The sequence below is a fragment of the Corvus hawaiiensis genome, chromosome 3, assembly GCF_020740725.1.
Source record: "Corvus hawaiiensis isolate bCorHaw1 chromosome 3, bCorHaw1.pri.cur, whole genome shotgun sequence".
NCBI classification, from domain to species: Eukaryota; Metazoa; Chordata; class Aves; order Passeriformes; family Corvidae; genus Corvus; species Corvus hawaiiensis.
Genome location: NC_063215.1, coordinates 59512942 through 59539056, shown reverse-complemented (window position 1 = coordinate 59539056; position 26115 = coordinate 59512942). Strand labels below are relative to the sequence as shown.

The 26115-nt window shown below is 43.1% G+C and overlaps 2 protein-coding genes and 1 long non-coding RNA gene across 8 annotated transcripts in view; 1 reads left to right on the top strand and 2 right to left on the bottom strand.

Annotated features, from left to right (window-relative positions):
- Positions 1-9397, bottom strand: part of PCMT1 (protein-L-isoaspartate (D-aspartate) O-methyltransferase) — a 36991-nt gene extending 27594 nt beyond the window's left edge. For 3 of the 5 annotated variants that reach the window (XM_048296931.1, XM_048296930.1, XM_048296932.1), the window contains exon 1: positions 9274-9397. In XM_048296931.1, coding sequence (XP_048152888.1) covers positions 9274-9382 — 109 coding nt within the window. In that variant the 5' untranslated portion in view covers positions 9383-9397. Of the gene's footprint in view, positions 1-8735; positions 8917-9273 lie in introns of those variants that run through there. The other 2 variants (XM_048296933.1, XM_048296934.1) reach the window with 2 other exon arrangements.
- A 952-nt stretch (positions 9398-10349) lies between these two features.
- LOC125322649 lies at positions 10350-15223 on the bottom strand. The gene is made up of 2 exons (XR_007202141.1): positions 14900-15223; positions 10350-10750 (listed from the first exon to the last, which is right to left on the bottom strand). It is a non-coding gene; the product is annotated as an uncharacterized LOC125322649 (long non-coding RNA).
- A 90-nt stretch (positions 15224-15313) lies between these two features.
- On the top strand, positions 15314-25438 carry NUP43 (nucleoporin 43). 2 transcript variants are annotated; one of them, XM_048296543.1, is made up of 8 exons: positions 15314-15456; positions 15842-15964; positions 16219-16296; positions 17202-17379; positions 18959-19094; positions 19996-20147; positions 22975-23097; positions 24346-25438. In XM_048296543.1, the coding sequence occupies exons 1-8, from the start codon at positions 15337-15339 to the stop codon at positions 24558-24560; spliced, it is 1125 nt and encodes a 374-aa protein (XP_048152500.1). In that variant the 5' UTR covers positions 15314-15336; the 3' UTR covers positions 24561-25438. The 2 variants fall into 2 exon arrangements, with proteins under 2 accessions (XP_048152500.1, XP_048152501.1); XM_048296544.1 differs by lacking the exon at positions 15314-15456 and adding an exon at positions 15567-15744.
- Positions 25439-26115: the final 677 nt, after the last annotated feature.

Genomic DNA, 26115 nt, shown 5'->3' with positions numbered 1-26115 from the left:
TGTAGATTAAAATTACTGATGTGACAAATCATAGAATGGCTTGGGTTAGAAGAGACTTTAAAGGTTAACTAGCTCCAAATCCCTTGCCATGGTCAGTGACATCTTCCACTAAACCAGGTTGTTCAGAGCCCCATCCAGCCTGGCCTTGAACACTTCCAGGGAGAGGACACTCACAACTACTCTGGACACCCAGTTCCAGTGCCTCACCACCCTCACTGTAAAGGACTTCTTCCTAATATCTAATCTAAACCTACTCTCCTTCAGTTTAAAGCCATTTCCCCACACTGTCTTATCACTACATGCCCTCGTAAATACAAGTCCCTCTCCAGCACTGTTGTAGGCCCCCTTCAGGTACTGGAAGGCTGCTGTAAGGTCTCCCGGAGCCTTTGCTTCTCCACGCTAAACAACCCCACCTTTCTCAGACGGCCTTCACGAGAGAGGTGCTCCAGCCCTCTTATCATCTTCATGGCCATCCAGCCATCCTCTGGACTCACTCCAACAGACCCATGTCCTTCCTATGTTGGGGGCCCTGAAGCTGGATGCAGCACTCCAGGTGGGGTCTCACCACAGTAAAGTAGAGGGCAGAATTGCCTCCCTTGACCTGCTGGCCATGCTGCTTTGGATGCAGCCCAGGACAGGTCGCTCTCAACAAACTTGCAGAGGGTGCACTCAATTCCACTGTCAATGTCACTGACAAAGTTAAACAACACCAGTTCAAGTGCTGACCCCTGAGGAACACTACTCGTTGTGGTCTACACTCGGATGTTGAGCTTTTGACAACTCTTTTGAGTGCTACCACCCAGTCTTATCCATCTAATGGTCCATCTGTCTAATCCATGCCTCCCACTTTTAGAGACATAGATATAGTGCAGAACCGTGTCAAATGACAGTCTCCATCTGACCCATGCAAATCAGCTAGCAACTTTCAAAGTGGGCTGGAACAGAACCACATCCTGATTCGCAAGCAATGTGAAGTTCATTGGTTTTAAGCACCTGATCAACCAACATTTTTAAAGTCAAGGTCTTTTTGTTTGGGCAGAGGAAGAAAAGATGGGAAAGAACATGACTCAGTTAATAAACTTTTATTTAAGTAACGAGCATAGCAAGACTTCACTGTAAAGCATGAACACAAAGAAAGCACTTTGAGCAAGAAGTGACGCATCAGCACATAAAATCCAGTAACGGACACTGACCCTAAAACATACAAAGCTCTTTGTGCTTAAGAAATTGAAAGTAGGTGTTTGTAAACAAGTGTTTCTTACACCACTCATACATGCAAACTTCTTGTACTTTGCTGATAATTTAAGAGCTATTTGTCTCAAACTTTCAGCTGCCTATCTAACGTCACTATGATTTGGATTCAAAATAATACATTATCCAAACAGGATGTTGCATACAACTCACTGGAAGGAATCAGTTAAGAGTCCATCGTTCAGAGACAAAACAACAGAAAGACTGGGGAAAGCAAGGGTGCCTCAGAGCTAATCTTACAGTCCAGAAGTTAAACACAAATGTCAAATCCCATGAAAACCCCAAAGTGACAGAAACTAAAAATAATGGGAATAATAATAGTAATAATAGCAATAATAGTAATAATAGTAATAACAATAATAATAATAATAATAATAATGATAAATATTCAATTACCATTTAAATGCTACTCAAAACCTGCAGAGGTAAAACAACATGGGAATCATAAGCTAGGCTCGACACAACCAACTAGTATACTAGTAAGCTTCAGTTAAATACAAACTTACCTGTCAACATTTCACTTTTACTTCAAGGTAGTATTCCTTCCTTATTTAATAATAATCATCTTCAAAAACAACCCATCCATTCTGGTATAACAGGTAAGAGTTTTCTACTTATTTTCATGGATCTGAAAGTCTGTGGGTAACTAATTTAGGCATTTTAACCACAGCTGTATTGCCCCCTCCTGCTGTAGGCCAGTGTTGCAAAGTTGGTATTAACCATTTTCTTCTCTGGAGGAGGAGAAAAGCCTGCTAACACAGCCTTCCAGCACACAGATTTATACAGAAGTTCTCTGCAATGCACTCACATTTACCTTAATGGTTATGTTGATTTTGTCTCAATCTGTATCAGCAACTGAATGAAGAAACTTTGGGGAGTACATGAAAGAAGAAAGTAACTTTAAGGTTGGTATCAGCATGCAAAACCATAAAACCACACCTTCCAATGAACTTTAACACCGGTGTGCAGATGAAGGAGACAACCTCCAAGCACTCCTCAATCCCTCAACATTTGAGAGGACTGAACTTCACCTACACATCACATGGAAACTCAAAACTGAAGAGCTCAATACAAACTGGCAACAACCATCAGTAGTAACTAAAAAATGTTGCAGAGGTTAAGATAAACTTAGCTGGATGAGACAGATAGACAAGGAACTCTCTTCACAGCAAAGCTTGAGGCAAAACTACTTACAGCTTTAGTAGATCTGTAAAGAAAGGCAGATGGTGCACATCTCACACCTTACTGAGCAGATTCCATGCAACCACTCTGCAGATCTGTTTTCAGAAAAGCCAATGCTGTTAAGACCAGCAGCTAGACCACATGAACAGTTTGTTATTATGAAGGTGGTTTCATTAAGACAAGCACTAGTACTACACGAAAACTGAGGATCAGAAAATCAGAAAAACATAACCCTGAGTCTTGGAACAAAATGACGAAGAGCTGTCCAACTAGCAGAAATTAGGAAGAATTTCTGAAGCTATATTTCAACAGTGCAAGCATTTAAAACTATTTTGTGCTCAAGTCCACTACTGAAGTATTCAGGTTCTGAAGTCTTAAAACATAACTCACAAGTCAGCCAGTCCAGGAGAAGTCCACAGTTTACTGATCTCAAGCTTTGAAAGAGTTCACTTTGTTTTTGTCAAATGTTGGTAATTTAAATTAAAATTTAAAACATTATTAAAATTAACCTAATAAAAAATTTAATAAAATTATTTAAAGTGTTATGTAGCACTAAAGAACATGACTTTGAGGGATAACATTCAAATAAACAATAATTCTAAAGAGCATGAATATTATGCATTTCTTTCTAGGCTTTCCAGTACTCTTAGTGATCTCTTGAGACGACATCAGGATGAAAGAAACAGTAGCATTAAAAGAAAAGCTTGGAATTATATTGAAGGTAAACCATAGGAGATTCCCTCTTTTTAAAATGCCTACATGCAACAGTAATGACCTGTTTTGGACAGATTTGCAGTATCATTTCCATTTTGCTATGGATTACTAGGCAGCTGCAGAGCACCAGGAAAAAATCGTACCATGCCATTATATCCACATACAAAAATAAAAATGTATCTTCAATCAAGCAAAAGAACTAAACATTTTTTAATTAAAATTATTTATTAGGCATTATAAAGATTTTGATGTAAACAATCAGCCAAAAAATGCCCTCTTTTTTCCTTGAATGACTGAGGACTTGGACTTTGATGCACTGGATTTTGGGAGTTTCTGGGAAAGTATGGGTATGTTTTTAATATTACACTGACACCCTGTCTAACATTAAGGGAAAAAAAAACATGCCAACAACAAAAGAACCAGTTAAGAACACAATCTTAATTAACACACCAATAAAACGTGATGAATGTTCTTAAATTTGGGTTGGGTTTTTTTGTTTCTGTTATCATTTCCTATTATCTGGGATATTTCGTTGTCTTGATTTACTCAAAGGCTTGCCTCTTAAAAGATCAAGGGTGTAGAAATTCCTTCAAAACATTTCACAAACACTTAAATCTTAAAAATAAAAAAGTTTTACAGCAACTCCTTTAGGCAATGATTCAAATTACTTGCTAACAAAATTTTTTTAAAATCTCAATGCTCCAAAAAATAGCATCACAGATTTCAAGTCTGCCACCTGAGACATGAACCAAATTTAAGAAATTTTAGATATTTTTAAATTAACATATCAGTGGATGTGTTCATTTTTAATTTAAAAAATAGTTCCATTTCCAACCATTTCACTACCTGGTCATAAGTTACAATGCTTAGTCACTGAAGCCTCAATACATTTATGATGAATGCACCCAACAGGCAGCGTAAGTGCTTGTACAAGGGAGTCATTAAATTTGGTCTAATTTTCCATTATTATTTCCCTTCTTCGTGTTCATCCAAGTTACATTACTCTTCCTTATGCAAAATTAGATAGATGTAAAAGAGATTTGGATAAACCAAGGGAAAAAACATGACGGGGAAAATAAACAAAACAAAACCAATGTTTACTTCTTGCTGAACCTAGCTTAGGCTTACTATATCTGATGCTTTCCCATTCATGGCAGTTCCCAAAGAGATTTGTCCTCAGCAACCAGAAACCAGCACCAAAGGTGCAGATTCATTGTAGATAAGCCTTCATGATGACAAAGCATGCCAAGATGTCATTTTAAATTATTTAACATCTAAATAATTAAAACACTTGGAGAAATATCTTTAACGTGTTTAAAAATAGAATTCTCAAACTCTGATAATATTTGAGTATATACTGATTTGAAGCATCATTTACACTGAAAAATTAGGATTCTGGTCTTATGCGAGGTGCAAAATTCTATGGAATTTGTGGCATCTTATAAATTAGAGTTAATACCTTTTGTGATACAAGTTAATTAGGTGAGGAAGGTAAAAGAATGTAGCAAGAAACAAATCCACAGATGGTTAACAACATCTGAAGGTTAGCCACAGCCAAGCTAACTCACCTTCACTTTCACTGAGAAATGTGGATTCAAGAGCAGGTATAGGTGATGAAAACACCACTGGCACAACATGATCAGAGAATTAAGCAAAGCAAGCTTGTCATACGGCAGCATGACATACTGACTGGAGGAAAAAGGCACAATAAGGAAACTTAATGAACTTTGGTTGTTTGTGGATTGTCCTGATTGGACAGGAAACCAGTTTTTCAGTCCTTCAGGTGGGAAAGAAAAGCTGATTTCTAAGATGTTGGCATGTAAAGTAACAGGACCTGGCAAAAGCCCAAGTATGAAAGACAGAAGGAAATCGAAATGATCTAACAGTGACCTATCAGCAGATAGCTGAAGATATAGAGAGAGGGGAAAAAAAAGTTACAGATTTAAAATCAAAATACTTTCAACCAAGCAAGATAACAGTAAATAACTCACCAATTATTTTCCTCCTTCCTCAGCACCTCTATGTGGAAGATTCACAATAAAAAGAAACTCCTGTCAGAGTTATTTATTTAAACACAGGCAATTATTTCTGTGTTTAGCATGATTTCTAACCCCACAGTAACCTGCATTTAGATATCTTCCTAGAAATGCTGTCTGCTAAAAGGTCTTACTTTAAATATATTTTAGGGGCAAAATTTACCCAAATTTGAAGGTGTATGTTCAACTATTTTCAGTCAGGAAGAAGCAAAGATTTAAATAATTACTCTGTAAAGGTGAAAAATAGGTGTTTTAAGTAGCTTTAATGCAGAAAGAATTATTCGGATTTAAAAAAGGGATTTTTTAAAACTTAGAAGTACTTTCAAGAATCACTGAAACAAAGCAGCTGAACAGCTCGTAGCAACAGCACATTCAAGGACAGCATTTTTGTTGTGAAGAGTGTGTTTTAAACAGGTTTATTTTGTGTATGTCAAATTGTGCGTCTATGATGCCTCAAATTAACAGTGCAAAAAACCTGTTTACAAAGTTAAAAATCAGAAACCAAAACAATGTACTGCAATATTCTTTAGTCACTTGTCCCTAAGCATGTACTGAAGAAAATTCCAGGGCCCTCTTTAATAGTTTGTCCCTTTTAAGACAGGACAGCAAAGATAAGGCTTATAAAGAATAATTGCCTAAATCTGCATTGCAAATACCCAAAATTACTTGTCACTGCCCTAACACAATCATTGTTACCACTACAGAAAAGTTAATTCTATAGTTAAGGCAACAGTGAAGTGAGCACTAAAGCAAATGTCATGAAATGGAGAACTTTATTGCCACAAAACAGAAGCAATAGTAACTATCAACAACAACTTATAATGAAAAATAATCTTTATTGCTGATTTAAAGGAAAAGAACATGTAGCCTACAGGAATCTTCCAATGATGTTTTTATTTGGAAGCAAAACCAGATTAATAAATTCCCATTCTCCCCAGTCCGCATTTACCCACAACAAAGTTCACTGCTTCTCCAACCATAATAGTTCAACAGCTTACAGACACTGAGGAGTTTAAATCTTGATGTTTCACAAGTCAGGAGAAAGTGACCCAGTCTTACAGCACTGCCTCCCTCACAAGCAATTCTAAAAGAATGGTCAAGAGAAGAATTGCGGCATAAAGGCAGGAGCAAGAACCTCTCAACCAGGATTTGCTGGAGTAGAAAACATACTGTGTCACTAAAACCGGCATTATTTTCTTTAAGTTATGCAAAACATACACTACATTACACACTCATTTACTAAGTTATACACAAGACAAACACCGGACAACATCAAATTAACCTCATCCAGTTTGCATTCTTACTTTTAGCATAAAATGCTGTAAATGCTATGTAGCTGTTTTTAGAGAAGGGAAAATACATTGAGAGAGTCTACTACTTCAAAAGAATTCTCTGGAACATTTTAGTCTTTCTGTAACCAATAATTTTTAAGTTTTTTAAAATATATCTGGGAGAATTGTATCATATTAAACAGGACTTTCTTCTAAATCTGTTCCCAACTTTAGCAACAAGGTATCATCTTACCTGAGGAACTCTAACTTGAAAGTTATGGTCTTAACTCAGCAGTTGCTCTGCACTGATAAAGCCCTACACCATGACCGGAGTCCCACCAAAGTTGACAATACAATCTTGCTGCAAGATCAAAAGCCTCTGTGCTTCCACAATATTTTATTGCCAATCCACTATCTCCCTGTTTAACACCACTCAAAACATTTTGGCATGCATATGCAAAACACAGAGGGGGAAAATACAGACTGTAATTTTCCAGAAAATTACCATCACAGCATACTATGAGATTACAATATTAAGTACTTCTATTTTACTTTCCTCTTCCTATACTACTATTGCTGTGTACTAACCACAATGGTTTTTAGCTTTGTAATTGTTATTATTTGCAACACCCTAAACAGCTTCCATGTGTTGAAAAACTGTCATTGTCTTCTGCAACAAAGAAACTGGTTTTGCCTTCAGGTTCTGAGCACCACAGACTATTCTGGCAATAATTGCTTTTTGGATATATTTTGGAGCTTAACATTGATTTTTACATCAGAAAGTTTTTCCCTGCTGTGTAAGAGAACAATATTTCACTAAAACAGTATTTATAGCCCTTTCAGTTGCAGAACAAAATAAAACAAAAAAAAATGCATTGCAACTCTTGTAACTAGAGAAGTTGTTATCTATTTATTAAACACATTTTTACAATGAAATTCTATAATAATTAGTAGTTTTTACAAGGAAACTGAAAGTCACTTCAGCATGTATTATTCTGCTGGATGTGATAGTTCTCAAAAGAAAATACTGGGAAAGACCACAGGATCAGATGATCTAACATAAGCAGAGAAAAGGAGAAAGGAGAAAATAACAAGGGTGATTCTCCTATGACTCCAGAATAACGAGGAGGCCACATAGCTGAACTTGTCTGTGGTCTTGTAGTATCACTAAAATAGGAGACGACTGCCATAACACAAGCTCTAAATCTACGTCCTTTTACGTCTAGGACGCGGACTTGAGAAAAAGAGAAAAGGCCAGGAGCAGAGAAGAGAGACACTGTACGTATATTTACGACGGGTTAATTCTACGCTAATACGAAAAATGGAAGCTCTGAGTACAGAAGGTGTTGTCGCTCCGTCCTCTCAGGACCTGCAGACTTCAGGATGTACTGAAGTACACCGGCGAAGAAGGGCCCGCCCGAGACCTTCCACATTCAGCACGGGGACAGCACAAACCCTCGGTGAGCGCAAGGAGCGCCCAGTGCCGGGCAGCCACCGCAAAGCTCGGCTGTCACAGCACGAGTCCGCAACCCCGACAGCTCGTCTCCTCTCCTCGCGGTCCCAGCCCACCCCTCCGAGGGGAGCCACTCCGAACCCCGCCGGGGAGGGGGGGGAGGAGGGACTGCTGCCACACGCCCCTTCCACCCAACACAAACAGCCGCGGCCTCTTCGGCGCGTTTCCCAAACACAGGCGGCTCCCGCTGCGTTGTTCAGCCCAGGCCTGAAAGAGCGGAGGGCGCCCGCCGACACCACAGCTCCCGCCGCCCGCCGGCCGGAGAGAAGCCAGACGGACGCCGATCCCGGCGCGTGCGGTGGATCACGGGCCCTTCGGCACTGCCGCCGCGGCCCCGCCTCAACTCGCACAAGGCACACAGGGACGAGGAGCCGGGAACGGGGCCGGGGAGGGGGGGGACGCGGCGAGCAGGGAACAGCCACGGCCGCCGCACGGCGCTTCCCCTCCGGGACCGCCATCGGTGCCGCCCCGCCCGCCGCATTGCCTCCCGCAACAACAGCCCGGCCCGCCCTGCGACACCGGCCGCCGCCCGGACACACACCCCCCGCCCGGGCACGCACGGACACACCCCTAGCCGGACACAGAGACACGCACATACAGGGACGGACAGACGGACAACACGGACACACGCGGCCGGGCGCCGGCGCCGCTCCCTGTGACAGTTGGCGGCGAGTCGGGCGGGCGCCGCGGCAGCGCGCGGTCGCTAACGGTCACCGGGCGGCCGGTAACGGCCGCCCCACGGCCCAGGCGCCCCGCCCCGGGACTCACTGCGGAGGTTGTGGATGAGCTCGGAGTGGCTGGCGCCGCCCGACTTCCAGGCCATCGCTAGGCACACTCTGCGGAGCAGGTACAGAGCCGCCTTCAGCGCCGCGACTGCGCACAGCAGCTTCCCCAGGAAGGACACAACCTCCAGCGCCGATACAGGCGCCGCCTCCTCGCCGCCTCCTCCCGCGGCCGCCGCCGCTGCGGCTGCCGCGCGCTCGCCGAGGGGAGGGGCCACGCGCCCACCGCCCCGCGCGCCCGACATGCCCCGGCCGCCGCCGCCGTCGCTCCGCCGGCCCGCGCTGTGCCTCCCCGCGCATGCGCGCCCACCGTGCCCAGGGGCGCGCGTGGGGAGATCCTCGCGCGCCGGGGCGGGGATGCTCAGCGGCTGCTCCCGACCCGCGCGTTTGGCTGCCGGGGCCCTGGATCCCGCGCTAGCGGCGAGACTCCGGTCCTGCCCTCGCCCCAGAAACGGCGGCGGAGCAGGAGGCGCGGGTTTATGAATTTAGGAGCTCTGTTAATGAATGAGATAGCGAAACGGCACCTCGGAGAGCACACACTTTCCCCCCTGCCCCTGCCTTGGTCGCTCCCGTGACACAAGGCGGTACACGCCTGGTACCGGAGAAGGCGGTGTCGGGGCTGGCGAGCCCCATCACGGCACCGTGGTGGTGGCGGCGGCGCCAGCTCCCAGCCCAGCGCGCGACCCGCCGCCCTTGCGACGGAGCCAATTAGCGGCGTCCTCCCGGCGCGGTGTTTTGCATGGGGCGCGCCTATTGGCCGCGGCCAGCCCGCACGGGCCAGGCCTACGTGTTGGAGGCTGCCATTGGTCAGGGGGCGTGGGAGCTGCGCGTGCCGTGTGTGTCCCGGGCAGGCGACGGTGCCGACGGGGGAAGGCAGGTGCGGCCCGGCACCTGGGAAACATTGAGAAAATTGGAGCGAGGTGGAAGGTTATGGAGAGTTGGCTTAGCCATATATTGGCTAAACGCTGCCAAAGTACCGATATTCCACAGGAGCATCTACCGGTGCAATGCCGACGACAGAGGACAAAGTTGCAAATTAAAATTCCTTTTAAAAGGAAGTCCAGGTCAGTAGCTCAGAATTTAGTAAATGCTGATGGGACTTTATTCTGTCCCAGCATAGGCCCACGATGAAGCAGCAATCTTAAGGGGAAAGTAGCACCTTCAGATCCTCCCACAGCCCATAACATAATTAGGAAAAACAGAGAATTCACTTCCTACAGTAATGTAGTATTCCTGCCTGCTCTGAAACTCCTTTATGATCAATTTCACCACCAATATTCATTTGCCACCTGTTACTTATATACGTCTATTGTTTAAAGGGAAAGCATATACCATCTTTGCTATTTTGGGGAACCCACTGTCAGTGCTGTGACTTCTGCATTTGTGCTGCCTTCTGGTCCCTGCAAATGGGCTTCACACACCTGGGAATAGTTTGCTGCACTTCCTTTCTTAACCAGGCACACTGGCACAGGTGTGGTACCAGACAGCAGGGTTTTCAGTTCTTGGCTTTTGAAACGTGATACATAACTATGGACAGGTAGGCCCTATCAATAGTATATTGTATAAACGTTGGGGAAAATAAGGTGTCATCCAGCAGATATAATTTCCAGCATTATATTGTTTTTTAAAAGCAGTTCTGATACAAGGACACAGCCTAAAATACCACCATGGGAGATTACACAGATTACATCTTCTGTCAGAGAGCACATCTTGGCTGGGAGCGTTGAACCTGTTCCAGCTCCACACAACACATGTATTTCATCCAATCATTGCTGGTTCAGGTGAAGAAAATGAGGTGAAGGTGGGAATCTGCTTCTCTACTTTGCAGTCAATCCAGGGCAAATTTGATAGTTGCTCAATGCATATACCAGATCCCATCCATAGACTTCCCATCTGATTCTTTTAATCCTGGAGACAGATCCACTGCTTCATTCTGTATTCTCCATCTAGCTTCTCCTAAGCATGATCTGGCAACTGTCCGTGTGAGGCTCCCAGCCTGTCCTAGAATATAAAAGGTCTCCCTATTACACCCAGTGGGCTGAGAGAGAAGGAAAGAAGCCATTGGAGTTCAGAGGAATTCCCAACGGGCAGCAAGCACAGAGAACAGACAGACATTGTAAAAGTACAGCACAGAACTACTTACTTGTTTTAAATGGAAAAGACATTTTCTGTTGTCAGATGCAAGCAAACTGCATTGCTCTCACATAGAGAGGTTGTTGGCAAGAAAATAGCTGGCCCATGTTTAAAAGCATTCCAGGGATACTTACCCCCTTGGGAGACCAGAAACACAAGAGAAACCATTTACATACAAACTGATGCTGCTTACCAGGAGCAGCTTGAATTAGGCCTAAGCTTGTCACAGAGCACCAAGAGCGAGCCTGCATTTCTCTCTTAGGAGTTTGCAGTCTTGCCCAGTCACTTTCTGACTGAGTATACCTATTTGCCATGTTCTTGACAAGAGTATTCAGAGAATTAAAATAAGTGTGGGCCTTCCTTAGCAATATCTGGGGTGTCTTGGGTGGATACCAGGCATGTGTGAAGGAAACAGCATTTGGCTTGGCAGGCTTCCAGGAGCTCTAAGACAAGCCAAGTTGTCTCAAAGGGCCCTGGGAAACTAACATGCACCAATAGTGGCAGGATGCACCCATTTATGCAGTAAACAAATGTAAGAGCCCCAAACTCTTTCTGTTCTACAATCCCAGGCCATAAGTCCATTTTTAAAACCTATTAGGAGCACATCCATTGAGATGAAACTAAAAGCAACATAGCCATTCTTTACTAGAATGAAATACAAGCAGAAATTTTTAAAAAAATTGTTTTCTGGCCATCATCATTCATGTGGAACCTCTCCATTTGCTCTGATACTCAGGATATCTGTATCCTACTCTCCCTCATTTGTCCAAACCAGTATGAGCACCTTGGTCCCTGGATGCCCACTGTCAATTGCAGGCACCTTCATCTTCCACACGTAGAACCACCTCCCTAGAACTCCTCAGGGAGCTGCTGTATGGATGGTCCTCTTAGGCAAGAGGCACAGGAATGCCAGCAGCCAGAGTGGGCCATCATATGATTGTTCTGACACGAAGATCCCACTAACTGTAAGCACATCGGCTCTCTCTCCTTTGCTGCACACTCACCCACATCCCAATCCTCTAGCTGTACTTACATACATTTATATATAAACCCCTCCAAGCTACTATTTCTGTTTCATCCCTTCCCTCCCACCTCATAAGCCCATTGGATTTTTTTTAAATTCTTTGAATTTAGAAAGAATTTGAAAAATTGCTCATCACTGTCTGCTCCCATCTGCTTCTGCATACCACAAGCAGAAAATTCCTTGTGAAATGTTCCTGCTGTACATTTCCGCAGTTATGTCCCAAACCCTACACTAATTGGCTTTTACACCTACACACACTCCTCTCCCTGACTCCATTCTGTTTTTTAACTTAATCACTCTCCTTCATCTCATTTCTTTTCCTATCAGCTCAAGCCAGTTTGGTGTGCACCTTCCTTTTGTATTACCATTTCAGAAGTTCACATTATTTTGAACTCCACATCCATGTTTTCCCAGCTCTGCACTCAAAGATGAGGTGAGAAGGACCCAGTCACATCAGCGACTTTCCCCATTAGGGAGCAGCAGAACTGGGATCCCTTCATGAAGGAAAGTGAGCCTTCCAGATGACACCTTCCAGATGACACCTTCCAGATGACACAGCAGGACACCATCCCACAGTGTCCAAGCAAAGCAAGCAGAGCTGGACTGGGGACAGAAATGGTTTTGCCACCAAGCAAAGTGACAAGTCAGACCCCAAGTCAAGCCAGCCACCAAATTTGGGCAACATGGCTGAGCACAGGCCCTCCTACAACACAGCTCAGGCCAAGAGCAAGGTGCCCCAGCCCAGATGGGAGCTCCAGCCAAGGGCAAGGCTTATGAGTGCACTCAGGGCCTGGCCCTCTGCTGTTACATCCTCTCTGCAGTACCTGGGCACAGTGACTGTACTGGTTCAAGAGAATGAACTGGGCACAACTCCAGGAATTCTTACCAGCTGTAAACATTGTTTTGGCATCTCCAAATAACTTTCTTTAAATATTGTTCAATGATGATGGGAGGAAAGCAGAATATAAGCAAATCGAATTCAGAATTAGCTTTATCCTGCCCTAGTAGAACCACTGATCTAGTAAGTGCCTTTGTTCTCAGGGCCCCTACCTTCTATCAGAGAGACAGGCATGCTTTGAGTTTCTTTCCCTTACACTCCTAGCTTTAGCCATATTTAAGGATAATCCATAGATGCTCCTTGTTGTCTCAGCTGATATGTTTGGACTCAACTCTCAGAGTAAGCTTCATCTAGACTTAACGTCCTTTTTGAAAACCTCAAAAATATCAGATAAGGCACATTTCCTCCTTTTATATGTTTATTTAAATCTGCCATTACACTGAAATTATATACTAACACAGTACACATCTTTCATAGGGATCAAGCACAGAGAATATATTTAAAGGTTTACAAAGCAGCCCTAAATCTAGCACAGCTCTCACTTCCGTCATACAACATGCTGCCAACATTTTCTTTAAAAAATGTAGGACAGGGAAGAAAAACTGTGACTGTTCTTTTCCTCTAAGTGAAAATAAGCCTGTATGTCCAACTTACTTCCCTTAATACTTCCCAAATGCTTTTGAACAAGCAATCCTAAGCAAAGAAAGAAACCATCCAAAAGCATAAGGTAAAAAATACACACAGAAATCACAAACTAACCAACAAAAATATTTGCCTAATAAAACTTTCAATAATCCCAAAGTGTTTTCTCTTCAACTTTTAGCTATCTGGTCTGTAGCTGTATTCTGAGGCTGCCTATTGATATTTCTCACAAGTGTTATAAGAAATAGCTGAAAATACCCTTGGAGTTGACAGTGACTTGCAGAACTGCTGTTAGCAGCTTAATAAAGGGTGCCAGAAGCATTTGCTACTGTAGAATAACAATGCTACTGTCATGTGCAACAAAGCTGTTGTAAGGTATGTTTGCAGTATGGTAGACTACTATAGCATCCAGCTTTTGGAATATGTTCAGTGTTGGATTCTGCTGAATTTATTACGGAAAAAAAAGTTAAATTAAGTTCAAATGATGCATTAAGCATATAAAATATCACTAATTTGGTATCACACCTGAGGGATTACAAAACAGCATAGCAGACTTGATGAGGAACTCAAAAATGCTGTATAGAAGAAATCTGACAGATGCCTTTACCAGGAAAACTGCAATAACACAGGTGAAAATTTGTCCAAGCCACTGTTAAATCCATCTGAAAGAACCTCTGAGACCCGGCAGCATCAGCTTTGGAAAAAATGCAGCAGAAAACAAAGTTGAAAAAATCTTTCTGAGAAAGACCCTTACCGGACTGCAGTGACTGGACCGATAGTCTCATCCTCTGAAATGACAACTGACAACATAACTATGTCAGCCTTTAGTTTACAACTAACCACTGAACTTTTTATTGCATAGTTGTTTAGGTCTCAAGTGAAATACTAGAAAGGAAATACATGTGTGTTCCTGTTTGATTTAATAAACTATTTGGGACAAAAAAAAATATTCTGTTTATTTCTGTATAGGTAGGAATCTGTCAGAGCAAGGAGAGTATCACTTGGAATTATCTGAGTTTGACCCCAGCCAGCAAGTACCAGGCAGATATTTGGTCACATAAGACCTACAAAAGCCCCCATCCCACCCCAGGGGGAATGGGGAGGAAGGCTGGAATAAAACAAAGGTAAAAAACATGGGTTGAGATAATAACTTCTCTCTTAATGACTCTAATATTTAAATCAAAGAAGATAAATAGCCTGTCCCTGGGCAGCAATTGGTCCCTCACGGCCAATGCCCCCCAGTTTATATAGTGACTGTGATATTCTATGGCATGGAATATCCCTTCGGCCAGTTTGGGTCACCTGTCCTGGCCATGCTGCCTCTTGGCTTCTCGTGCACCTGCTCACCGGCAGAGCGAGGACTGAAAAGTCCTCGACTTGGGGTAAGCACCACTCAGCAACAAGTAACACATCAGTGTGTTATCACAGTATTCTCACACTAAATCCCAAACACAGCGCTGTGGCAGCTACTAGGAAGAAAGTTAACCGTGTCCCAGCTGAAATCAGGGCTTACTTAAAAGCAGATGTAGACCAGAGATGCTTGGTCGCCGTGTAAGTCACTCATTTTGAGAAAACAGACGTTGGTGCATGTCATGCAAAGGTGACACACAGACACAACGTTCCGGTAGACGCGGCCCAGCCGAGCAAACAGGTAACACAGCAGCACGATCACTTCTTCCTGTATTTCCTCCTCTCCGGACCCGACCAGCAACCGACGCCGAGCCGATATGCCGGTGCACCAGCACCAGGCGCCAGGCAGGGCACACCAGGTCCCGGTAAGCGCGGGCAGCTGGCGCCCAGCGGCTCCCACAAGCGGCGGGACCCCGGCCCGCCCGCGCCCCGGCCCGCGCGCGCCCCCCCGGCCTGTCCCTCCGCGCTCGCCGTCGCGCCGCAGCCAATCAGCGCGCGCGGCGCGGGGCGGGCGGGAGCGGGCGCGGGGCGGGCGCGGCCATGGAGGACGTGAGCGCCAAGTTCGTGTCGCAGAAGATCAGCCGGACGCGCTGGCGGCCCCTGCCCGCCGCCGCGCTCCAGCCCCCCGACCTCTTCGCCACCGGCTCCTGGGACAACGAGGTACTGGCTGGGCGAGCCCGGAGGCGTGGCGCGACCTTCCCGCCGGGGCGCGGGGCGAGCGGCGGCGGCGTCACCCCACGCTGCCTTGGTCCCCCACGCCTCCGCCGCTTGGTGCGGGAGAGCGGGGCCGGAGCCGGCCGTGAGCACGGCCTGGCTCGGCAGTCCCGCCCTTCGCTGATCTGCCGTGCTCGCGTCCCCAAAGAAGCCGTGGGGCCGCCCCGCCGCACGGCAGCGTTATTCCCCTGGGCAAGCGCTTCCCTCCGGCCGGCGGCGGCTTCCTCGGGAACGGTGCGCAGCCCGCAGCCTATTGCTTTCCCTGGCTGAGGCTTATCGCTAGGTACTTTCAAAAGCATTTTCGAGTAAATGTGGTGTCGTTTCCGTTCAGGATAATAGGGTCTCCATTTGGTCTGCTGGCGACCTTGGAAATGCGGGCCTCAATGATGAATATCATGGAGAGCCTCATCTGCTGTGTGACATCCAGCACGACGGTGATGTTATGGATATGCAGGTAAAATAGCTGTGTTGAACAGATCCGTATTTTTTAAGGGCTTGTCACTTAGGAGAAGTTAAGTGAGAGTGAGCTGTCAAAATGGTGAGATTGGCCAAATATTCTTATGAAAGAAAAGGACAAAACCGATCAGTATTGCTTTGTGGGTTTCTTTTTTTTCCCCTCGACCTACCAATAATTTAGGTTACTCTAAAATCAAAGTTATCACCTTGGTACTAACATTGACTAATAGTATTCTTATTATCTCTGTCTAGTTTTTGGATCAAGAAAGAATCGTGGTTGCCTCATCAACAGGAACTGTAACTATATTCCGTCATCATCAAAATAACCAGGTATGTAACATGCACTAGGTTTAAGATGCTATTCTCTGTAATACAGGTCACTTTGATCTTAGCATAAGAAACATTTGACTGCTAAAAATATTTCTTTTTAAAGTCTGTTAAAAAAAGCTCTGACTTCATACATACAAGGAAAGAAAAAAATGTTTTGCACACATGCCACATAAACTAGATTCCAGAGTGAGATTGGGGTATCGCCTCCTGTATCTGTAACCAAACAGCCCATTCATTGAAAACTGATACTTTTAAGAGATTGGAGTGTTTTGGGGCAGTGGGTATTAAAGGACTTGTTCCTGCCTTATCAGAGTTTTTGCATTCTTGAACTAAATGACTCATGTTCAATTCTAACAAATTATGAATGAATTCTCATGAGTGTCACGTGAAGGAAGATATGTAAACTCTGTAGTCTTCTGCTTTGAATATAAATCACTGAAAACAAATGCATAATTACTGTATATGCTCACAATGACACAATAAAGGCAAATGTCTGTTAATAATTTGGTGTGGTACCTAAAATAAACTAAGTTCTTTGCAATCAAGATCTGAATCTGACCTTTTATTTTCTAAGGGCCTCAGTTCTTTTCCCCTGTCCTGAGGAAAGATTGAAGACATCAGTCTAGTGAAAGACATTTTATAGTCCATCGTGTTCTTTCTAATTGCTAGATCATGTGAAAATGGTGGTTCAGATAAGAAATAATTAACGTTTTGTGGAAGGGTTGTGTGCTTAAGAGTGGATGAAAATTTAGATCTCTTGATTCATATCTGTATAGGAGGCTCTCATTCCCATGAGATAGTGTGGCTTTCCTGGAGCTTGTTTCTGGTTTCATGAGTATTCTGAAAGCTTTGTTCTATCAGGTTCATTATTTAAGACCATAATTTCATGTCTGGTTACTATTTAGACGTTATCTGCCAACCATCGGTGGGAGAAAGCCCATTATCATGTGGATCAAGACACATCTGGTGGTGGAGCAGCCTGTACCGGAGTCGTCTGCAACAACCCAGAAATTGTCACTGTTGGAGAAGATGGTAGAATAAATCTCTTCAGAGCTGACCAAAAAGATGCAGTAAGAGCTATAGGTATGTCAAATATCTGTTTAAATTAGTTGTTTGGAGGGGGTTGTTTGGTTTTCAGCTTATTATAACAAAACAAAAAAGTTAGTTGAAAATTGATTTCAGTATTCCAGGTTGAACATGTTTCTTCCAGATTATTCCTGTACTCCTCCAGAATTCAAATACTTAAAGCATATTTCAGATATATTTCCGTATTCATCCAGGTATTTGTAAGTTCATAGTTTCACAGTAAAAGTTGGAGAGGGACAAGAGAATATCTTGGAAGATGCTCTCAGGTTCTTCAGGATGGAGTTCTGTGGTGTAAGCAATCTGTTTAACTGGTTCCCAATTCAGTGACACCTTGACATTTCCCAGGCACTAAGCTGAATTCTTAACATGAAGATAGAACTCTTGTACCTCATTCAACAGTTGTCAAGGAATGCCTTGGTATTTTTGTTATTGTTTAGTGGATTTAAGAGTACAGTACAAAGTGCATAGGTTTGTAGTCAGTTAAGGTAGGGAAAAAACCTCTAAAGTTAGAGATTATGTAAAAATCGTTTGGAGCCATAAAGGTGTATCATTGCTAAACCACTTAGTGTTAGTCTGTCATAAAACTTTAAATCCTCTAGAACCTCAGTGTTCAGTAAGCTAACATTTCTTTTTAATGGTGTTTCAGTGAGTTTTTTTCTTCGTCTCTGCTTTCATTTAAACAGTAGGCAGAAAAGTCATTCAAATATCTGTAACCAGGCATAGATGTAACTTTTTTGTCTGAATATCAGAAAATGTTTCCATCTTATGCAGAAAGATAATAATTTGCTTATATTTTCAGTACGGGCTTACACAAAGAATTTTAAAATATTTGAGGTCAAAGTAGACTTAACAAAGTTGCCCTGTCATAATAAAGATGAAAAGTTTATATATAGTAACAGAAATAAAAGAAAATAGTGTGTTTTTTCAGAAGGCCTCAAAAGTTTCACGTCAAAGCTGTGAATTGTTTGACACTGTAAATTACTCTGACAAAAAGAAGCACTGGAGAAAAGGACCTGAAAAAAAAAGAGCCTTGCTATTTAGTTGTTAACAAGCACAGCATAATTCAGGTTTAACTTGATAGCACACTGGCAGTTCAGAAAAGGTCTAAAAGTTGGTGAATTAAGTGTTTCTGCATACAGTTGCTTAATGTTCTCAGCCAGAGTTACTGTTTCTTGTGTTCAGAACTCCTTTATGAAAAGCTCTATAGCTGCTTCCTGTCAGTAGGTGCTGGGCATATAAAGAAAACTTCTGAAAACCATAAACTTGGCTGAATTGATTCTTCTTCTAGGAACTACAAAAAGAAATCTTACAAATCAACAAGTAGTTCTGTAATCACCAGAGCTAATTTAATACAGATTCTTACAGATATGTGTCAGTAGTGTTTGATGTAGTAAGCAAGGGCTCCTCTTGCACAGGGTATTTGCAGATACTGGACCGTCTCTGACCCTGAAACTACAGAGGTTATGAACATGTTTAAGTAGCTGTGCTCTGTTCTCTATTAAGAGTTATTTTGTTCCCATTAAATGGAGACTAGCATTCCATAGGTTTACCTGAATGCTTTCCTCATCTCTTGCAGACAATGCAGACAGCAGTACACTCCATGCAGTGACTTTCCTTCGCACAACTGAGATCTTGACAGTAAATTCAATTGGACAGTTAAAAATATGGGACTTCAGGCAGCAAAGAAATGAACCATCTCAAATACTTTCTTTGTAAGACTTCCACTTTTTTACTTACTTACTGAAAAGCATGTGCTACTTTATATAATTGGATTCAAGTCTTTCCTAATAGCTTCCTAACAACAGGATGATAAATTACTGATTTTTTTTAAAAAGGATTTTAATTTCTTTGGTATTCAAATAAGCAAAAGCAGACTACTTAATGGCTGAACCACTGTTGTGATTAAGCATTGTGCTTAGCTGGTCTGTTTTATGATTTAACTTTTGAGGGACTATTACACCTGTACACTTCTCTTTTTTGAGGAAAAAACTTTCAATCCTCAACCCAAAACTCTTTACCTGTTAATATTTGCTTTTCTTCACAGGCCTAATGTAAGCTTTCTGGCATTTGGAATATATTTGAATCGTAACTTTGTGCCTTACAAGGTACTGTGAGAAAACAAAATGAGCTAGATTTCAGTCCTGTTGTTGTCTGTGTAATAATTCCCATTGCTGTTCATAGACTTTGGTTTAGGTACCTAATTTTGTTGGTGCCCAGCTTCCCTTTTTAACTGTTAGTATATACTAAAACTATAATTACATCATGCCTCAGAATATTATTATTATTATTATTGTAGGTATATGTAGAGCATTATTTGCATGCAAGGCTCTCTCACTCCTGTAAAGCTGTCAGATGCTGTGTTGATGTCAGATGTGTACCATAAGGCACAGAACCTGATCCTCATGCGATTGTAGCTTCATGTTATTGCCATACCTCTGGTTTCCAGTAGATGTCATGTGCCTTCAGCCTGGGGTGGTCAAATGCTGCAGAAATTGAAGGTGCTGTTGATACTGGTACCTCACTTGTCAATGCTCCTAGGGATTAAGAAGGGGAAAATAGGAGCTAAATAAAAAATTAATGTTTGGGTTATTTGGTTGTTTTTTCTCTTTGCAGGGCAGGTGACAGAGTTCCATTGCACTGTGTGGATAGGCATCCCAATCAGCAGCATATTGTGGCCACAGGGGGTCAGGATGGAATGCTGAGTGTATGGGACATCAGGCAGGGTACTATGCCAGTGTCCCTGCTAAAGGCTCATGAAGCAGAAAGTAAGTATCTGAAATGGAGGGGGGAGAAGAAGGTGGCATTTTAGAGATTTTTCTGGTTTCTGTAAAAATAAGGTGTTGTGACTGTGGTAGAAAACAATCACATACTTGCTACTTCATTGACTCATAGAATGGTTTGGGTTAGAAGGGACCTTAAAGCTCATTTATATCCAACCTCCCCTGCCAAGGGTAGGGACACCTTTCACTAGACCAGGTTGCTCAGAGGCCCATTCAGCCTGGCCTTGAACATCTCCAGGGATGAGGCATTCACAACTTCTCTGGGCAACCTGTTCCAGTGCCTCACCACCCTCACAGTAAAGAATTCCTTCCTAATACCGAATCTAAACCTACTCTGTCAGTTTAAGGCCATTCCCCTTTGTCCTATCGCTACATGCCCTTATAAGAAGTCCTTCTCCAGCTTGCTTGAAGGCCTCCTTCAGGTACTGGCAAACTGCTGTAAGGACTCCTTGGAGTCTTGTCTTCTCTAGGCTGAATAATCCCAACTCTCTCAGCCTTTCCTCATAGGAGAGATGTTCCAGCCTCCTGATCATCTTTGTGTCCCTCCTCTGGATTCACTCCCAACAGATCCCTGTCCTTTTACTGGGGACTCCAGAGCCGGATGCACTCCAGGTTTGGTCTCACAAGGGCAAACCAGAGGTGCAGAATCCCCTCCCTCACCCTGGTGGCCATGCTGCTTTTGAGACAGCCCATGATACAATTGACTCTCTGGGATCCAAGTGCACATGACTGGGTCATGTCCAGCCTCTCATCCACCAGCACCCCAAGTCCTTCTTGGCAGGGCTGCTCTCCATCTGTTCATCCCCAGCCTGTGTTGATACCAGGGGTTGCCTGGACCCAGGTGCAGCACCCTGCACTTCATCTTGGTAAACTGCATGAGGTTCTTATAGGCCCACTTCTCAATCTTGTCCAGATCCCTCTGGATGGCATCCTGTCCTTCAGGTGTATCAGCCACACCACTCAGTTCGGTGTTGTCTGGAGAATTGCTGAGGATGCACTTGATCCCACTGTCCATATCATCAATGAAGTCATTAAATGGCACTGGTCACAGTATTGACCCCTGTTGGACACAGTTTGTCGTCAACATCCATCTGGACGCTGAACTGTTACTGCCTCATGGATGGGACCATCCAACCATCATCATCAACTCATCCATTGAACAGTTCACACATCAAACCCATATCTCTCCAGTTTAAAAGGATGTGGGAGATGGTCTCAAAGGCCTTACAGAAGTCCAGATAAATAGTATATATAGCCCTTCAGTTGTCCACTGATGTCACTCCCTCAGGGAAGGTCTCTAAGTTGTTCAGGTGGAACTTGCTCTTGGTGAGGCCATGCTGGCTATCTTGAATTGCTCCCTGTCCTTCATGTGTTTTAGCATAGCTTCTAGGAGGATTTGCTCCATGTTTTTCCCAGGACCAGAGCCAAGGCTGACAGGTTGGTAATTCTCAGGGCCTTCCTTTCTACTCTTTTAAAACATGGGTTTGTGCCCATCTTTCCCTTTTTCCAGTCCCCTAGTACTTCACCTGGCTGCCATAGCTTTTCAGGTGTGGAGAGTGGCTGGGCAACTACATCATCCACTTCCTTCTCTGGGATGCATTGCATAGATTTATGTACATTCGGGTTCCTTAGGTGATAATGAACTCAAGCTTCTCTTATAGCGGGAAGGACTTTGCTCTCCCAGGCCCTGTCTTGCAGCCCACCCACTTGAGAGGTATGGGAAGAGAGGTTGCCATTGAAGATTGAGGCAAGAAAGTTGAATAGCTCAACCTTCTCCTTGTCCAGTGTTACCAGTTCTCCAGCATTGATTATTGGAAGACATAAACATTCTTTGACCTTCTGTTTCTGGCTGACATACCTGTAGATGTCCTTCCTGCTATTTCTTTTCATCTTGCCATGTTCAGTTCCAGGTTCTCCTTAGCCTTCCTCACTCTGTATCCCTCCATAACCTTCGTCTCTATACCCTTCCCAAGATGCTTACTACTACTCCATGTGTTTTCATCCAGTTGGCTTCCTTCTCTGTATAGGAGACTCTTCTTACCTAAAAGTGAACTCTGTCTAAACTAAAAGTAGACTTAGTAAGCAATTCTTTAATGAGCTGTTAGATGCATTTGAACAGAATGGCTGTGTTTCTAGCAGGGTAGGTGTATAAATAGTCATGGAAGCTGGTGCTGTGTTAGGCAGATAAGAGTAAAGCAGAATGCAGATACTGACTTAAACAGGAGGAAGGGGAGACTCAACATTCGTTTGGTGCCTCCACAGTGCTGAAACAGCTACTCTCCTGGTAACTACATGAACAAGGTGACAATTAATTTTATGCTGAAAATTTTGTGATTTGATGTTACAATTACATTAAAGGAGTAAAAATATTTTTTGATCTTAAATTTTACTGACTTAAATGTCTTCTGCAGTTGTGGTATTTAGACAAAAAATAATGTGTGTCCTGGGAAGGAATGCATGCTGTGTGCAGATTTAAACTTAATAGCAGGGATACATGGTAGTATGCAGAATGCCTGGATTCAGAGAAGACTTTAACAATTTTCACAGTACTGAAAATGCAACAAAAGAGCGTCTTTTGTTTTTTTTTTTTTTTTCTTCTTTTTTCTTTCCCCCTTTCTCCCTGCCAGCAGAGGGAAAACTGCAGTATATAACTTAGGATAGGGCTTTGGGTTTCCTACCCACACACAATTAAAAATGAAAGGTTTTGATGGAAGCATGGGTTCTTGTAAATGCATGTCTATGTCATACTATCCAATGCATTGATCGAAGTACTTGAGACTTGTTCTGAAGTGGTTTTGTTTGATACTTCCAGTGTGGGAAGTTCACTTCCATCCCTCCGACCCTGATCATTTATTTACGTGTTCTGAAGATGGATCTCTTTGGCACTGGGATACTTCCACAAGTGTATCTGAAAAACCATCTTTTCTTCATCAAGGTAAGAATTTTTGAAGTCCATCTGCACTGAATTTGTCAGTTTGTCAGTGTTCTCACATGACCGAATTAATAACACAATCTTAATACAGAAAATTAAAAGCAGGTTTCTTTTCTTAGAAAGCAAGCCCTGATAGGCACTTGAGGAAAACTACTTATACGGCAAGCAGTTGCACAGGGATTTTTGTAGTCTGGTTTGGGTTTTTTTAATCTGCTACTCTCTGGCCAATGTGTGAAGGGGCACATCTATGATCTCAAAGATAGATTGTGTTCACTTAAAAATCATCTGTATGTAGAAAAGAGACAGAGGCAGCCTGACTGACATTACTGAGTCTCTGAGGGAGTTACACTAAGTTAGAAAATTGATAGGTTAATGAGAGTGGAATTATGAATATACAATGCAGGGTAATAATTGGAACTTTCAGTGAATGAAACTATCCTTTTGCATGGTGGCAGGATTTTAAAGTTATGATACTGACTTAATATAAGCATTTATTTTCACATTCTAATCAGAAAGACTGCTAAGGGCTTGCTACTTTAGACTGCAAATTGTGGGGAAACTTTCAGTTGTCACCTGCTGCCTTTGGCCTCAAAGTTGTCATTCAAAGTAAAGTTTTATGTATGAAAATGATGGGATTACTGATTCAAGTTGCACTCTGCATGTTTTCAAGTATATGAAGTATAAGTCTTTTAGCATCACTTCAGACACCTGCTAATTTTATGCTGAATGACAGTTCTCATAGTGTGAGACTTGAATTTGAATGTAAAATATTATGTGGAAAAATTCAAAGTCAAATATAGGTATATCACTTGCTGCAGAGTAAGTAGGGAGGAGGAGCAGTAGGGAATAAGTGTTATTGAAGCAAAGCTGAAAACCCCAAAAAGAGCAAAACACTTTAAAAATACCTTTGTTCTTCTGTCCTTGCTTTAGTATCTGGCTAGAAAAACTTGCAGGTCCTTACGCTGTCTGTTCAGTGAGATGAGTACATAGCTGTTGTGATTTGTCTCAAGTGACTGCAGAGCTGGTAGAAGGCTTCTGTAATCACCTCAAGTACTTGATTTTTTTATGCTATTTTTTCCTTAAAATGAAAGAAATGACCAAAGCAATGACATCTCAACTAATCTGAAAACTGACTGAAATGTAAAATTTTATTTCCATTATGTCTGACCCGTATCTACTGTGTTTCTCCAGATTCTGAGAATCTATAAACTAAATTGAAACTTACTTCCTTGTCTTCCCTCTTTCCTTCAGGAGGAAGAAGCACTGCCTATCTTTCTCACAGTACCATTAACCAGTCTGTAGTAAGTGCCTGGCTAAGCAACGATCCGACCAAAGACCGCATGGAAATCACCAACCTAATTCCAAATCAGACTTTGTCTGTGAATAGTTTAGATGTTCTTGGACCATGCCTAGTATATGGTACTGATGCAGAGGCTATTTATGTGAACAGACAGCTTTTTGCATGAAGTGACTGCAGTATCCCTTTGAAGTATTGATCAGCTTGAACTACTGGGAAATGTCAGGTTCATTCTTAATGCTACTCGTTAAGTCTGTTTTTGGCGTGTGTGGGAGAGGCCTCAGCTTGGTCCTAGTGCTGTGGAGGAAGTGTGAGGTACCTCAGATTCTGACAGCTGTCACTTGTTGATGCTCCAGGATGGGTAACTGAGCAAGCTTACATGCTGTTTCTTCCTTGCTGCCTGCTTGGTTTTGACAAGCAGGAAGGTAGTCACTAAGGGCAAGATCTTCACTGTAAAGTGATGTCCATAATACACATGCACATAAAACCGAAGAAAAGGTAAACCCTGGATTTTTATTTTTCCCTGTAAAGATATTTTTCAAGTGTTATTTCTAAAGCGAAACTGTGGGGTTCTTGGAAATTCTTTTTATGTCACCTGAGAGAGATGGGGGGTTTTTTTAAGCTGATGTTTTTATATATATATATACAGGGGAATGTAACTTTTAATGTTGGTTCATGAGAGTTGGAAGGAAAACTGTTAAAGCTATGAAATGTGAAAGGTTCTGTAGAAATCTAAGCATTCTAGCAACATTATTTTGAATTATTTACAGCTTCATCATGGATGCTGCATGTTAAAACTTGATAATGTACTGGTAAATCTCCCAACTGAAAAGTGAGGTTTATAATTAAGGAGTCATAATTGACAGATGTGTTGGCTGTGTTTTCAGGTGTAAGAATAAGACTTCCTAAACTTGAGACAGTCTTTGTCAAAAAATTCACATCTGGTTTCTTGAAATCTTTGAAAAGTTAAATTTTATTATTAGCATTGTATCTGCTTTTTGTTACAAAGAACCCTTTCTCTTTTTAATAAAAAAGTTTTGCACAAGAGTAGTGGTCTGACTTATTAAAGTAATTCAAATAGATGTGCGTGCAGGAACTTACTTGGATTGATCCTGGGTATACAATCTGAAGGATGGAGAAACCTCAGTATTTGGGCAGGAACAGGTTAGTTATGAGGTCTTACATGGCCTTTCCACCATAACCACTCTAGAGTGTACTTTCATTCACGTCGGCGCGAGTGGCCTTGGCCTGCTGTGGCAGGAGCACCTTACCTGATGCACATTCCCTGTGTGTCTGGCTGCAGGAGCTGGACGGTGCACGGGGGACAGGGCTGTCCTCGCTTTGCAGCGCAAGGTACTGAGTTGCCGATGAGCTCCTTAGAGCAGCTTAAATTTAGCTTCCCGATTTATTTGAAGTGCAAAAGATGGAAATTAAATGGATCACTCCGACTGCTAACGTGTTGGTTTTCCTTCCTGTTGGTCTGTAACGAGTCCATCGCTCGGGCATCAGCTGGATCACGAGGCTCGGCGGAGCTTTCTGCCCTCATTAAAAGAAGATCAGAAGATCGGAATTTGTCCGTGGTGCTCGGCACTGGCCCGGGAGAAGCAAGCCGTGCCTGCCGCCGGGCAGCGCGGCCGGCCGTGCTGTGCATGTGCTGCTGCCCCGCACGGGCTCGCAGGGGTTACAGGGCGCTGCCGCTCCCCGCCGGGGCGGGCGGGAGCCGC